The following is a 15344-nucleotide window of genomic DNA, read 5'->3' on the forward strand; positions in this document are numbered from 1 at the left end:
GCAAGCAGAATCACAGATGAACCTCAGAACATACAGAGAGCACAACTACTACACTGGACATGAAAAGGAAATTTTATTAAACATGTTTACATAACATGAGTTGGAAGTTCATTTAAAAGCACAGGGGAGTGTTAAGACAAGTGGTCAAAATAGAAAGATACTATCGAATTATAGCTAGTTGGTTTTTGGCCACTAAGACAGAACAGGATCTAGTAGTAGTGCACCAATGCTTGAGTTCTTCCTGCTCAGCAGGTCGAGCAGTAACCAATCTGTGCCCTATGGAAAGATGGGCAGAATAATTCCCATGTGTTGAGTAATAATAAATAGTTCACTTGGTGCAGGCAGTATGTCTATGAATTAAAACCTAGTGTGTACACAGTTTCTACATGTGTTACAGCCCCACAGTAGGAATCTACACCAAAATAGTTATTAGAAGGAATTTGGTCCGTACTACATCACGTTTTCCATAGGGTAAAAAATAAAGTCCATCTATAGACATTTAGCACCAGACCCACAGACCTAGCCTGGCTAAAACCTGCAAAATGTCTATAAGAAAAATGGATGGCTTAGATTTCTTGGTTACTTCAGTATAGTAATTACGAGCAAACTGTACAAGTACATGCAACATACAAGCTGGCCTATGTGGAACTAACATACATTATTAAATAACCTTTTTCATCTCTTTTTACAAAACGTGCATGCAGCTTTGAACAGTTCCAAGTCATGCTGCTCTATTTGTGTGATCACAAAATTTAATGGCCTGTAAAAGGAGGGGAAACATACCAATGCACCTGCAGGAATCTGCAGTTCTTCGCACATTTACAGAATATCACAAGGGATTTCAAGGCCAAGAAGAACTCAGATGAATAAAAAGCAAATTGAAATTTGATTGTTTTTTTCTCCAAAAAGTAAGATATCTTGCGTTAAAAAATCAAGCCTTGTGCTTGCATCAATCTCAAAGAAATGTAAACTAAAATTTGATAAAAACATTATTAAGTGCAGAATATTTCAACTGGAATTTCCAGTGAAACACTGAACAACTCATACCATGCTCTATCCAGGGCAGACAGGTGCGTCTGAAGCGACACACATCAGAGAAGCCTGGGTACAGCTGAAAGTGTCATATGCTCAATTCATTCCTGGTCAACATTTTGGGAAGTCAAATATACATTTATACACAGAAACGTAAGTATTTCCTCTCCATTTCTAGGAGGAAAATTGCATTACCAGTAACATATTCAATGTCAAAATTAAGACTAAAGCTGCTTTATACCAGTCCCCAGCAGTAGTTGCAGAATTCTTCAAAATTCTTCCATGCAAAACATCATAAACAGAAAAGTTATTATATATATATAATGCAAACATATCTGCTTTTTACAAAGAAAAAGTGGCACTGTGATGATTTTTATTTTTAAGAATATAACTTAGGTTGGTATTTGTTCTGGGTTCCCGCGTGAGAGACTTGTAAGTACCAGAACTGAGAAACTATTTGAACTCTCTGGAATTGTAACTGTGGCTGTTGAACACTTTAACGATGCTTACAGAGATATGCTTCAGCCCTTTTTTGTTTGGTTTAGAAAAAGAAAGGAAGGGTCTCTGTTAGCATTGGGAGGACTTCTACAAAACTAGCAGAATCACGTGGCAAAAAACTAGTGGAAGTGACAAGTACAGAAAAACTGCTGAAACACCAGGAAGGTAACACTGCTTGAGGGCTCTCAAATGTGAAAAATACAACATTGTTAACAGAGTGAGAGCTTCCAGTTTGGGTCATCTTTGACTTAGGTCGAATCTAAAGGTCCCTCTCTTTTTTCTTTTTCCTTTCTTTCTTTCTTTCTTTTTTTTTTTTTCTTTTTAAATCATTATAAGCATCAGTGATAGCTGCTAATAGATTAGCTGTATGTGATATACCTTTGTTCTGTCAATTTAAGCCATCTCTCAACAGACAGACATATGTTTGGATTACTACTACAAGCAAAAACAGAAGTGATTGTCTCTCTCCAACAGTATTTTTTGATCATGTGAATATCTGATTCCAATTGTTATCCTGGGTGATGTTTTGAATAGACAGCACCTGCTACTACGATCTAATGCAGGGAGGCCCAGTCGAACTTTCCAGAGATGACTGGGAAGCCCTGCGTGTCAGGGGAGTCAATGTTGGATCCACTAGCGATGAAGGTGGAAATAATTTATACCAGCCTATTACCACACTGGACAGATCCAATTCCTCCAGAAGGATCTGGGCAACTCCCATGAAGCATTTGTGGTCCATTCGGCCATAGTCTCCCCAAACTATTACCTGGAAGAATATAAAATTAAGGTTCATGATTGTCCCCAAATCCATCCTCATACAGGGTTATATACTTAAACCCATGCTTATGTATGTTCACTCTTGCTATTATATATGTTAGCACAAGGAAAATGTTATTCTCAAGAGTGAATGATTACTTCCCTTTCATGGGAAAACCTCATGGCAGGACAGGAGCAAGAGTCAACAAAAGAGAAATGTTCCATGCAATAAGACATTTTGCAAGTCTGAAACCACAAGCCACAAGGATGTGTTTAATGGTATTTATAAAATTAAATGCTTAGTAAGTTGGAATGGATTTACACATACTGGTTAAATTTAAGTAAACGTGCAAATGACAGCCTAAAATGGGATTAAGAAGAAACTGACCTGAAGGACTTTACCCTGTGGACTTTCTTCAAAAACCAGTGTCTGTTGGTACAGAGGATCAAGGGTCTTCCTTGCAATTCTTGTCTTCTTCTTAGCTATACATGCTCCATTTTCCAGTAAATACACTTTGACATACGGAGCTGCAGACAGAACATCAAGAATGTTATATTTGGACTTACGGTGCGCATCTGAAATGGAGGACAAATGCCTTAAAAGGAAGCAGAGTGGAGAGAAAATGGCACAACTTATCTTCATTGTATCTTTGCAGTTGTATAATCTGAATACAATTATATTCATAAAACAGATGACACAGCCCACAAGAAATCAAATTGATTTTTATAAACTTTGAACGTAGTGATCTAAGATGTTACTAACAACAATTACACTTCATGTCTGTCATTTTAAAAACATTTTGTTTTTCCAGGAATTAAATGTCACTGATGGCTATTCTGGAGTCTCCATAAATGCTTTGGGGTCAGAGATAGTTCAAAGCAAAAGGAATATTTAAAACTATGCCACTCCTATGACACAGACATGAATTCCTCTTTCATCTCTAGCTCCTAAGGAGATTGAAAAGTACCATTTTCACTAAATGTTATCTAAAAGAACTGTTCCAGGTGTTACAATAAGCAGTGGTTGGGCTATTGATTCTAAATCTCCTCTAATAATTATTTCTATAAATAACTAGAACTTCAACAAATGTCCTTATAAAATGATTCAATATTATTACAATATACATGATACAAATTATTGACACTGACACTAACACTAGCACAAACTGCTGCCTTGAGGCACTGTTATGTACAGAAGACCCTGACTCGTGCATTTAAGTTGTTTCTTCAAAGCATTTTCACATGTTCTCCATCTCTTTTCATGGCAAACAAACACAAAAAACCTCAGCTATATAGACAAAGCCCTTCTGAGATATATGACCTGCCTAAGTTACACAGAAATATTTCTACAAATGTTCCTTCCAGAACAGATGTTGAGTTGCTGAAAATGATTCCTTGAAAGGTAGCATGCAACTGGCAGATGCAAGGTGGTAAGAAGTGGACATTGGTAGCAAGGATATATCCACACACATACTCCTTGTTGAAAAGCAAACCAAACAAATGCAAAGGTAGTGACAACTAACAAGGAGCTCAAAAAGCATCCATTCCCCAGTTCATCGGTATATTTCATAGTGGTGTTTTCTATTCATATATTGTCTATTTTTTTTTTTCCATACCTGGGGTAGATTTGGAGCCAGGTTTTTGTGTGAGGCCACGGGCTCTAATGACTTCTACTTCTAACTGGCCTTTTTTATCCACCATTCCAATCTGGATGTCACCTGAGAGGTAGAAGAAAGAAACTCACATTTTAGAGAAGCAGTACAGCACAGGAGACAAGGTATAAGAGTGAGAAGGAGAAAGACTAGTATGATGTTATTCTGCTGTAGTACTGTGCTTGTTGTGTCTCCTGATGATCCGTTTAGCTTCTCCATTATTAAACAAGGACTAAATAATATATAATTAGGGAGCATGGTGCCCTCTCTAGGTATACAGTTCATACCAGCTAAAAAGGTATTTTTTTTCATCAAAAGTCTCCACCAAGCACACAAGTGACAATTTTTCCATTTTTATCAATATTCCACACACATTTTTGGTGTGAATAAAATCTCACAACATATTAAGAAACTGCTTTCATTTCTAAACAGTCAAACTTGTTTCCTTGCCTGAGTTTTGACAAATGACATTTCCTGCAGAAAAAGGAAACTGCTTGCTCTGAGACCAAGCACTGTTCTGATCTAGATCAATAAAATACAAGGGCAGTAAACTATGTGCTGATGCTCAAAGCATTATGTCTCTATGCTTTCATATATCATGAAATCAGGTGAGTAGAAATCTAACTTAGATCAAAATAGATTAAAATAGGCCACTTAAAAAAAATGCACAGTATGGCATAGGCAGCTACATGACACTTGAGCAAATAAATGAACTACATCCATGAAACATATGAGGACGTATATATTTGAGATGTAAGCTCTAATTGTCTAAAAAACCAAATTCACAAATAGATAGTCCTGAACTGTAGAATTTGGGGTCTAGATTTAGAGAAAGAGCATTTTGAAATTAATTGGGCATGGGATTTTTACATGTTTCTCTAACAGCATATTAAAGCAGTGTTTATACCTTGGTATGTGAACTATGACAGAACAGCAGGAAAGATTTTTTTATCATTAAACTCTGCTTGAATAAACACAGTCGTGTTCTTCACTAAAAATAGTTCAGAGGAAAATTCCAACAAGAATTTTTAAGAGCACATCACTGTATCTCATATCCAAAATAAAATATGCAACAGGGAACCAGAAGGGGGAGCGATAATCCAAACATTTTCAAATCATCACTGGTGAAAGGATAGCACAGAGCAGGTCTTCTAAAAATTGTAAAAAAACATGATGGAGAGCTTTCTGGGGGCCAAAACTTGAGCCTGTAGTAGATAAAGTTCTAAAAAAAGTCCAAATAAATGTTTTACTCAAGTTATCTGCAGAAAAATCTTTAGTCGCAAAACAAGATTAAAATGAAGAGACAGAAGAAGACCCTTGTATGCATACCAACAAAGCCATTTAGATATTTATTGGGCAAACAATCTCACAAATATATTTTCTTCCATAATAATAATAATAATAAAATATTAATTTAATAGGTTTGATGATTATTAATGCTCTAGTAGTAGTCATTTAGATTTATACAGCCAAGTTTTGCCTTAGAGGGTACTCAGAGCATTCTCAAGATAGTTTTCCTTCTGCTCATGAGTTGGGAAGGGAACACTGTCTTTTGCAATTTTTTTTTCTGTTTCTCTCTTCTTTTTCAGATGTATCTCAGTAGCCCTTCCTAAAGCTGGTTTTCCCAAGACAGTTGTATAGAAGTATTGGCTATTTATAATTTCCAGCAGAAGTATCATTACAGTAGTGTATCAAGGAGTCATCAATTAGCATCCTAAAGCATGTCTAAGAACTGCTCATATATAAACAAAAAACCCCCAAAAAACCCCAACCCCAAATCTTTCCAAAGATACTTACACAGTCCTGCACTCTTGCACTCCTTATACAACTCATACTCTGTTCATAAACAAGCTACAGCTAATGCTGCTAAAGGAAATTACATGCTGGTCTGGAACACAGAGATCAGAGATAGCCCCAGGCAGCTGTTGAAGAAAAGGATTTTGTGTCTCTCAAGACAAGCACTGGCTTTATCAGTGACTGATTATTGGGCATTGCAAATGTTTCCAGAAGTTTCACTTTCTGGAGTTAACTAAGCTTGGAAAAGTGCAGTTTGGCCAGAAACCCTGTCACATCCAATATAATCTGTTTCAAGTAAATACAAACTCTGAACAGTTGAGATTTTGCAGTGAGCTACTACTGGAGAAGCCACAATAATTTTGTGTGGGAAGTAAAACCCCTATCTTCAAATTGCAAGTAAGATTAGCCAATACCCCAAATGGAGCAAATACTGTTTCTCACCCCACTTTGAATGCTGCCATGATAGGAACACCGGTAACTGCATATAGGACCTTCATGTTGATAATGAAGGAAGACACTTGGTAAAAGTCTTTTTGGTGCTGTAGTCTGCCAGTGTGTGCATTAGTTAATTGTCTTCTTATTCATTTAACAGAGGAGAACGTATCATTCTTACCCATGGCAGGGGTTGCTAGTGTTTGTCGGCCTACTAACTGTGCAGGTCCCAGTCCATCGAGGAAATCACTGAACTGACTGTCAGCGCCCAGCCGTACTCCAGGAAATATTAAGCTGAAACAAAACAAAAGCTGGTTAAGCATAAGAACATGATTAATTTCTGTCATCCTACAGTATTTACTTCAAAAGCACTACTTATACAAAGCAAGCAGCTCAGGATACACAAGCACAAATCATTCTGCAGCATCAGGAATGATATGTTTCCCATGGACCCCAAAGCAGTGTAGAGAAATTCTGCACATCGACTCAAAGTAGTCCATAAAATAGGTCTTGCTAAGGAGGTCTCCAGAAGCAGTGAAGTCTGACAGGTAAATAGACTATGATTGACCTTGTCTGAGAAAACATTAAAAGCTTCATGAAATTTAATAGCCTATTCTTCATTAGTGAGTGTGTGATTTACAGAGATCCAAACCCCACCAGCATCAGTAAGAACAAATAGGGAAAACAGATGTATGCACTAAATTAATCTGATTGCTGCAGCTGTTTAATGAAGCAGCAAACTGGCAGGTAGTAGTAGTGGTGACTGGAGCTAAACCTAATGCCACTCACTAGCCAAAATATTCTGGCAGACAAATCTGTATCTACAGTTGCTACCCACTCCTCTCTCAGGATACAAACTGAACTGTAACACATCAGCACAGCATATATGGAAACATTCAAGGCCAGGTGAGACAGGGCTTTGAGCAACCTGGTCTAGTTGAAGATGGCCCTGCCCAGGGCAGGGGATTAGACTAAATTACCTTTACAGGTCCCTTCCAACTCAAACTATTCTGTGATGCTATAATGTGTGCTTTGCCAAGCTGCTTTCTTATATTCCATAGTCTCCACTTTATTTTAATAGATATACAGTCTTCAAACAATAACAAAAGAAATCAACAAAACAAAAAAAGAGAGAGAGAGAAAGAGTGATCCACGGTGGGAAGACTCAGCTTTAACTTCCTTATAACAATTATGAGAAATAAAAGAACAAACTTTGAACCAAGTATAGACAACATATTCCCCAGCAGGCCATCCACCACTCTGTATCTGCTTCTCCCTCAAAGGAAATTCCCTGTTAGACTGCAATAAATAATAAAAAACTTCCTTATAAAACCAAAAGCATCTAATGTTAAAAGCTTTGATTTCTGCATATGAGGCTTGTGTGCTTCAGTGATTCAATTCACAGTTCTTTGCAAACCCAGCCGCTGCACAGACAAAGTCTATTTCTCTCTTGAAGACTAACTGTTCTTTTTATTCCTGCATAAACTTATGGACTGTCTGTGAAAAAAGCTGGTCAGAAAATTAGCCTGAGATGGAAGGGACCCACAAGGATCATCAAAATCCGACTCCTGGCCCTACACAGGAGAGCCCCAAAAATCCCACCAAGTGCCTGAGAACACTGTCCAAATGCTTCTTGAACTCTGTCAGGCTGGATGCTGTGACCACTGCCCTGGGCAGCTTGTTCCAGAGCCCAGCCACTCTCTGGGCAGAAAAACTTTTTCTAACATCTAACCTAAACCTCCCCTTATTCAGCTTCAGCTTCATGCCATTTCCTTGGCACAGCTTTTTTCATTAGAAAACTCTGATTTTCCAAAAAGTAAGTTTTTTCACAGAAATTTACATTTAAAATCTTTTTTTTTTTTTTTTTTTTTTTTTTTTTTTTTTTTTTTTAAATATGGTTTCTTTAGATGGAGGAGGAAAAGAAGGTCTCCAGTTCGTAACATCAAGATGTGGTCTGCTTCTCTCCCCAGTGGCTTTCACTCTTGCCTCTGCTATGAAAAGTTTCTTGCTTGTTTCTTTGGCCTTTTTTCCACAAAATGTGTTATATTTTGCCACAGATTGACTAACAACATTGAAAATATTCACTTGAGAGCACGCTTCTAGCTATACTTATGATAATGAAGCTTGGAAGTACACATTCATCTGAATGTTTATTAATTCTATTTCATTAAACTCCAGTTAAGGGTCAAGAAAAAGAACATGACAAGGTGCCTGGGGTACCCACTGTAGGAATAGCTGAGCTATACATCTGATTGGTCTTTGGAAATGCAGGATGAGGCATGATATTGTCAATAAACTATGTGATCCTGGAAGTAAAATCAGTGTCAATGTACACACACATACAAGGAAGGACAAGAAACCAGTGCAGACCTACCATAAGCACTACCTGATCATCATCATTACTCACCTACAGTAACATGAAGAGTGAACTGCAGAAAAAACACTACTCAAGCAACCAAAGTTAAGATCTTGCTGATTTTGATGAGAATCTCACAAGAAGGAAAAAAAACCCCTTCCAAACAGCTTCACTACTCAAAATAAAAGGTGCTGTCAAAAGCTGATTCAGTGTTCACACTAGATATAACATCTGAAGTTAAAGCTAACTTTTCTAATGCTAAAAAATAGCCCAGACAATGAGGGAGAGGATTTTAGGATCAGCTGGCAGAGTGCATGTGCTCTGATTATGTGAGAGAGCTATGCAGCTTACTCTCCTCCTTGTAGTTGTGTCACCTCATGTTCTAGAAATAAGCCAGTAATGCATTTGGAGGAAATAATTAAACAGTAGACACTTGTTGCCATGTGCATCTTTCTTTAACCATTTAACCTTCTTCTCTCACTGTGATCTAAACCCAAGAGCTGCTGTAAATTTCCAGAACATCTAAGGATTTGATCTATAGCTAAATCACAGAAAAGAGAAGACTTCAGAGAAGTTTTCTAAGCCACAAAGTGCAGCACCACACTGAACAGAACCCTCTGGTATCCCTTTTGCCTATGGCATTGTGTCCTGTTTAATGAATATTTCTCTTCTCTCATTGCAGCAAGATACATTTAACTGTTTCACCTGAGTTTTGCTATCTGCCCCCTTTGGCTCATTCTTCCAGGCTTCCCTTCAGAGTCACTGTTAGATATTGATGGTGTTCTCACTTCTTTAGACTCACTGTTTACTCTTGCCACAGACTGGAATAGAGATGTGGTGGTCAGGGACAATGTTTAAGGCTAAGGTCAAGTACAGTTTGAAGTCAGGAAACAAAACCGAGGTGCGAGCATCTGGTAACTATGAAACCAAAGTCTGGGACAGAAACATAGTGAGAACTTAGGGTGCTAAAAGTTCGGATCAAAGAAGCAGGGCAAACATGGTCAGATGTGAAGATAGCAATTGCATGGGAGAGCTGAGGTAAGGAGCACTATCAGAGGCAGAACTGATACTGGAGCAGCAAGAGATGGGGAGCAGGCACAAGAGCTATGGAGGCAGAAACAAGACATGCAATACAGGTAGTGTGACTACCAGCTTATGATAGTTTAAAGATGTACTTAGTTCTAAAGGGGAGTTAAATGTGGGTGGTATCTTTTCAGCTTTTTACCAGCTAAGCTAGTGGTTTAGTGCCTTAGAAAGCCCCGAGCAGCCTAGAGAGGTAGCAAGGGCGATCTAGCACTTTAGTAGCTCTTAAATGGGTACCTGTATCAGCTGCAAAGCAAATACCACCAGCAGAAGCAAAGAGGGAGAAATATAGCTCCCTGCTCGCTCAATTCCCTGCAGTTAGAAGCTTTCAAATGAGACAGACAACAAGAGACAGTCACAGGAAGGTAGCTGAGCCAAGAGAAGGCGGATTCCTCCCTTGATCATCTCTTTTATTCGGAGAAGGGGAAAGGGGAGGACTGGGGGCGTACCCGGGGTGACCGGCCAATCAGACACTGCTGAAGAGTTTGAGTTACATTTGGTTTTGCCTGCGCTTAGACCAAAGGAGCTCGGTGCACATGGCAGAGGCAAGTGTCTTGGGGAAGGGGAGGGGAAGCTCAGAACAGGCAGCAACAGGAGTTCTCAAATTAAGTCCCACTATGCACACCCGGCCTGCAATATGTCCCAGTAAGAAGCAAGCACTCTGTTTACTTCTTAAGCTTGCTTTCCTCACTGTCTTACTCAGAGGCTGGTTCTCAAAACAGGTATTTTATGGCTCTGCCTTTCTGTCCTCCAGATGCCTGCTGTGACCTCCAGATCCAGACCTTGGCTGCCCCAGCCCTGCCAAATCTATTTTCACACAATGAGGGTGGAACAGAGTATTAAGCTGTTCCACTGAAAATGTCCTCACCCTCAGTGCTGGGCTCCCACCTCTCCTCTCCACTGCTGACCAGGCAAACAGGCTCCCTCAGCTCCTCCCTAAAGGGTGCAGTTTATTGGGGCCTCTGTCACCAAGGTGAGTAACTGGTGCCTTACGGACTGACACTCCAGCATAGAGAAAGGAAGGAGGATGGCAGGGCAGAGTGTTGAAAGGGTAAAAGTAATGGCCTATCAAGGAATCATAATGGGGAAAACACTGGGATATTTTACTCTTGTCCCTCATTCTTCATCTGATCTTTATCTGCTTTGGTTTTGAATTATTCATGATGGACCCTGTTTTTCTTACATGGCTCTTAAAATTCTTAGCATTATCATAGAACCATAGAATGGTTTGGGTTGGAAGGAACCTTAGTAATCATCAAGTTTTAATGCCCCTGCCATGCACAAGGACATCTTTCACTAGATCAGGTAACTCAAAGCCCCATCCAACCTGGCCATGAACACCTCCAATGATGAGCCAATCCACAACTTCTATGGGCAACCTGTTCCAGTGATGTAAAAATATTAGGGTGGTGAGAAGATCTGATGATAGAGGCACCTTTACACAGATCCTTGTAACCACCACCAGAGCAGCCTTGGCTCTTTGTGCCTCATACAATGTGCAGTAGCAATTGTGGTAACACAGTAAGCCTATAAAAAGATGAAGCCAAGGAAGTCCAAATCTCTCATTTTTTTCCAGGTCTATAAAGCTGCATTTGCCTACCCCCATTTCCCCCTTTTTTGGGGAGTCAACTTCTAAGAATTCCCTAGGAACCACTGTACCTTGATACATGCAGTAGAGTCCCACTGAGAACTGTGGGGAGGCTGGAGTATTCCTTCACATTTTGAAGAACTGCTTTTGTTCTCCTTTCCTACATACCAAATTGTTCAGCAGTGAATGAAAACAGCTGCCCCATTCCCCACAGCTGTCTGCCTGACTTCAGCTGATGTGGCATCTGGGCTCTGGGTTTACAGTTCTTAATAAGAGATTTGGAACAACTCCAAATTAAACTTTCTTTGTATATAGTATTGCTGAACAAAGTTTCAAACCACAGGGATTCACATACAACATCTGAAGTTTAACTCTGAGGTAATCCAAACTTACCTCAAAGAAAAAGTACCCCTATGTATTGTTTTGAATAATGCAGTCTTAATTTTGCTGTCTTGATGAACAAAATGCTTCACTGGATGACAGGGAAAATGAGAATTCTTAAGAAGTCCTCTCTCAATTTCAATTTCCATGAAATTTCTGTTATGTACCTAAAATGCTGTTTCAGTTTTTCAAATGTTTCAAGAGGAAGAAACTCTACACAGAGCTACCCCCTTCAGCTAGAGTTTGGGACATCCCAACTAATGGGGAAAGAAACTTCTACTACATTAGAAACTTCTCCTACATTACTGATATTTTTAATGCCACTTACTTGCCCTCAGAGCTATAACTACATTACTGATATTTTTAATGCCACTTACTTGCCCTCAGAGCTATAACTGTTTATGCTGCCGTCAGTGGATTCTCGACTTGGCTGTCGAACCATACGACTTCTCATCTCTGCTGCCATTCCTGTTTCTGTGCTTCTCTGTATCGTGCTCTTTAGCTTCTTGCTGCCAGCCTCTGAAAGCAGAGAAAAAGAAGCAGCAATTAGAATAACTTAGAGCAAAGCCTTCCCTTGCAGTTTTCACACAAGAACAGTGATCTGACTTGGTCATTACTATTTACTAACATAAAAAGACTTTTCCAATTGAAGAAGCAATCTCTCTTCCTCAGCTGCAAACTGGAAATGACTTCTCTTTAAAAGGCTGCAACCTGAAGATCTTCATGAGGGCAAACTGTTAGAAACTAGATGTCTCATTATTAACCTTTACACAGTTGGAATGCACAGGTCATGATACTGTCTACTAACCACATACTCGATGATGTGCCTCTAGCCACCTTGCTAGGTTGGGTGACTGCAAAAGAAGTTACAATTCTCACAGAAAATAAAAAAAGGGAAAAAACCCTTCATGCATTCCACAGAAAAATGTTAGGTACAAAGATACTTACTATCAAAAATATAATAATGTGTTTTGACTTGGCAGAATCTTACTTCTCACCACAAAATGTCTTCAAAGTAAACAGTGAACTTTACAGAACTTAATGATCGCAGCAGTTCTGAAACGGAAATAACTCTTGGGGAATTTGTTTGGGAAACCACAGAATGGTTAAGCTGGACAGGATCACAGTGGAGCACGGTCCAACCTCCCTGCTTCCTAGAGCCCATTGCACAGGATTGTGTCCGGACAGTTCTTGAGTATCTCCAGTGAAGAGACTCCACAACCTCCCTGGGCAATCAGACTCTAGGCTTGCAACTGTAAGATTAGAAAGTAATGTAAATATTTTGAATTTGTTTAAAGACTTCATCCATTTGGTAAAGCTGCTATCCCACATCCTTTAAAATGCAATTTGATTTTGACACAGAAGTTTTCATGTTTCCCTTGAGCAAGAAGAGCTTCCAGTCCTTTAGAGATTCTCTGTGTTATGGCTGATGTAGAGTGAATTCTGCTGTCACACAGCAGAAATTAAACTTCTAGATGATGATAGTTGTTCTCAATGATCTTCAAATTTCTTCCACCAAAGTCTCCATGTGATGTAATAACATGTATTGTCTTGAAACTCAGTGTCCTGGGGTTTTTTTCATTTAGTTCGAAATAGGAACCCAAAGTTCAATGGGTAACATCACTTTCTCTCAGAAAGTACTAGATTTGACAAAGTTTCATGTAACTACATGCTAAAACATTCTTCTGCATTTTCCTCTTCAATTCAGTGCTCCTTTATTCACCTCTGCAAAGTCTGCATGCATCTTTTTCATGGTCTGCTCAGGGAAACATCTGAAAAAGCAAATATTTCTTCCATCTCCACTTGCAGTGGAGACTGAATTGCTCTGAAAATTTTTCACCTTCCTGTTTCACAGGCACATTGTTGATGTTTGAAACTGACAGATCTTGACAGGTCTTATTCATCACAATAAAACTTGAGACTTTTGTAGGCCCCACATAGCCTGCCCATTGCCCAGGGTGTTTAAACAGGCTGTGGAGATCAGCTGGCCCTTGCTCTTTGGGTCAGCACGCTGGTGGAGGGCAAGGAGAAATCATACCATACAGCTATCAGAGGAACCTCTTTGAAGCTATTGGGGAAACAGCAAATATGGCCAAAGTGAAAGAATTTGTATGTTGGACTTAGAGGAGACATGCCCACAGTGAAATGGGCTGTGGTTTCCCTCTCAAGCTTTTTAGACTGGGGTTGTTTATCTATGGCCATTAAGCAGCACCCAAATGCCTCTGAGTGGAAGAGATCAGCTACTTCCATAGACCCTTTCCTTCCTTATGAGGCCAACAGCTCTGAGGTTTTCCTGTGGGCCACTACAGCTCATCCATATTCCCAGTCCTTGGTCAGTTGAAAACACATTATTCAGTGCTGCTAAATGTGAGGTAGAGTAGGGTAGGCAAGGTACACCAGGCAGACCAGGGTCCACTCTTACACAGTGCAGGTGGCTGTGGAAGGGATTTGCTGGAGCTTCAGTAAATTCTGTATATAGAAACCCAAATGCTACATTTGGTCCTGAACTTTCTCTTAAAAAACTGAGGGAGTGTTCAGCTTATCAATGCTAATAGGCAGGCTGAGCCTCAAAAATAACTCAAAAGGCACCTAAGAAGTGTAAGTCATGCACAGAGTTGTACTCCACAGCAGGATTTTCATGTTTTCTGTAGGTATGCATTTTCCACCCATATTGTTTTCTCAATCTCTCTCTCTCTCTCTCTCGTCAGGTCCTGTCTGAAAGTGTCTCTGTTTCCATCAGCTCCTACAAAGCATGTGAGATTATGTGGTTTAACCCCTGCTTACTTTTCTGGAGCCAGCCAGATCAGCCAGCATGACCTGGAGGATATAATAGGGTAGAGCCTGAAATGTGTTTGGCTGAATAGGGTTGCTTGTGAGTATTCAGGGCTCAGGAAAAGTAAATGAGGAGACTCTAGAGGCAGCTACAAGACCATCATGGTCTTGGCACAAATTGGTAAAGAGATGTTGTTCTGGACCACCTGGGCAACATGGTGGGTGCTGAAACTTAGGCTTGAGAGCCAAGTTGTTGGGACAGATAATGAATATAGTCATGGAAATAATCACTGTATAAAATATCCATTGACTAAATTACAAAAACTAGTATTTTAGCTTTGAGCCACAATAGAGATTGAAAACAGCAGGTGGATTTTTTTTAGAGTACTGTTACATTGTCATGGATAACACTGGTATTGCTGTTTTTAAACACTCTTTGCTCCACGTATTTTAAATGCACAGACCATGAAGTAGGAATCCTTGTGTATGGCCACAAGCAAGTCTAAAACCTTGTCTCACTGAGCTGCAAGTACCAAACTGTCTTTTTCCAAGTATTTTTCAAGTCACTGCTCTCTGTCTTACAGTGCCAGATTCTACTTCTTCCTCATTTCTCATCAATATTTTTTCTTTTAAGGTTGAAGATTAAAAAGCATCCTTTTGTCTCTCCTTATAATTGCTATTAAGACCCACAGTGTTTCCCAGGAAAACTAGAGTCCTCCAATTTATTTACTTTTATAACCTCAGTCTTAATCTTCTGAAGTACAATCAGAAATATAACAGTAGCCCAACAGAAGGATAAAACACAAGAGTTTAATGGCATAGAGAAAATTGCTTTTGCCCATGGATAAGAACCAAAATACTTGTTGCACAGGTTTTGGAAGTTTTAACCTTGGTCACTTACGCATCTCGTATCTAACATGACGTAATATATTATTTTTCCAATTTTAACGCAAAAAGTGAAGAGGCGGTTTATGTTGTTAGTGTGCTCCTGTAAACT

The 15344-nt window shown here is 39.4% G+C and overlaps 1 protein-coding gene across 11 annotated transcripts in view; it reads right to left on the bottom strand.

The window, feature by feature from the left end:
• Positions 1-2077: 2077 nt before the first annotated feature.
• The window catches only part of RIMS1 (regulating synaptic membrane exocytosis 1), a gene marked incomplete at both ends in the record, with an annotated part of 314191 nt that continues 300924 nt past the window's right edge, over positions 2078-15344 (bottom strand). For all 11 annotated transcript variants that reach the window (XM_082277097.1, XM_082277101.1, XM_082277100.1 and 8 more), the window contains 5 exons: positions 2078-2296; positions 2675-2814; positions 3903-4004; positions 6349-6461; positions 11953-12094. In XM_082277097.1, the coding sequence (XP_082133223.1) occupies positions 2078-2296; positions 2675-2814; positions 3903-4004; positions 6349-6461; positions 11953-12094 (716 nt within the window). The remainder of the gene's footprint in view (positions 2297-2674; positions 2815-3902; positions 4005-6348; positions 6462-11952; positions 12095-15344) is intronic.

This window comes from Coloeus monedula, assembly GCF_965178545.1.
Source record: "Coloeus monedula genome assembly, chromosome: 2".
NCBI classification, from domain to species: Eukaryota; Metazoa; Chordata; class Aves; order Passeriformes; family Corvidae; genus Coloeus; species Coloeus monedula.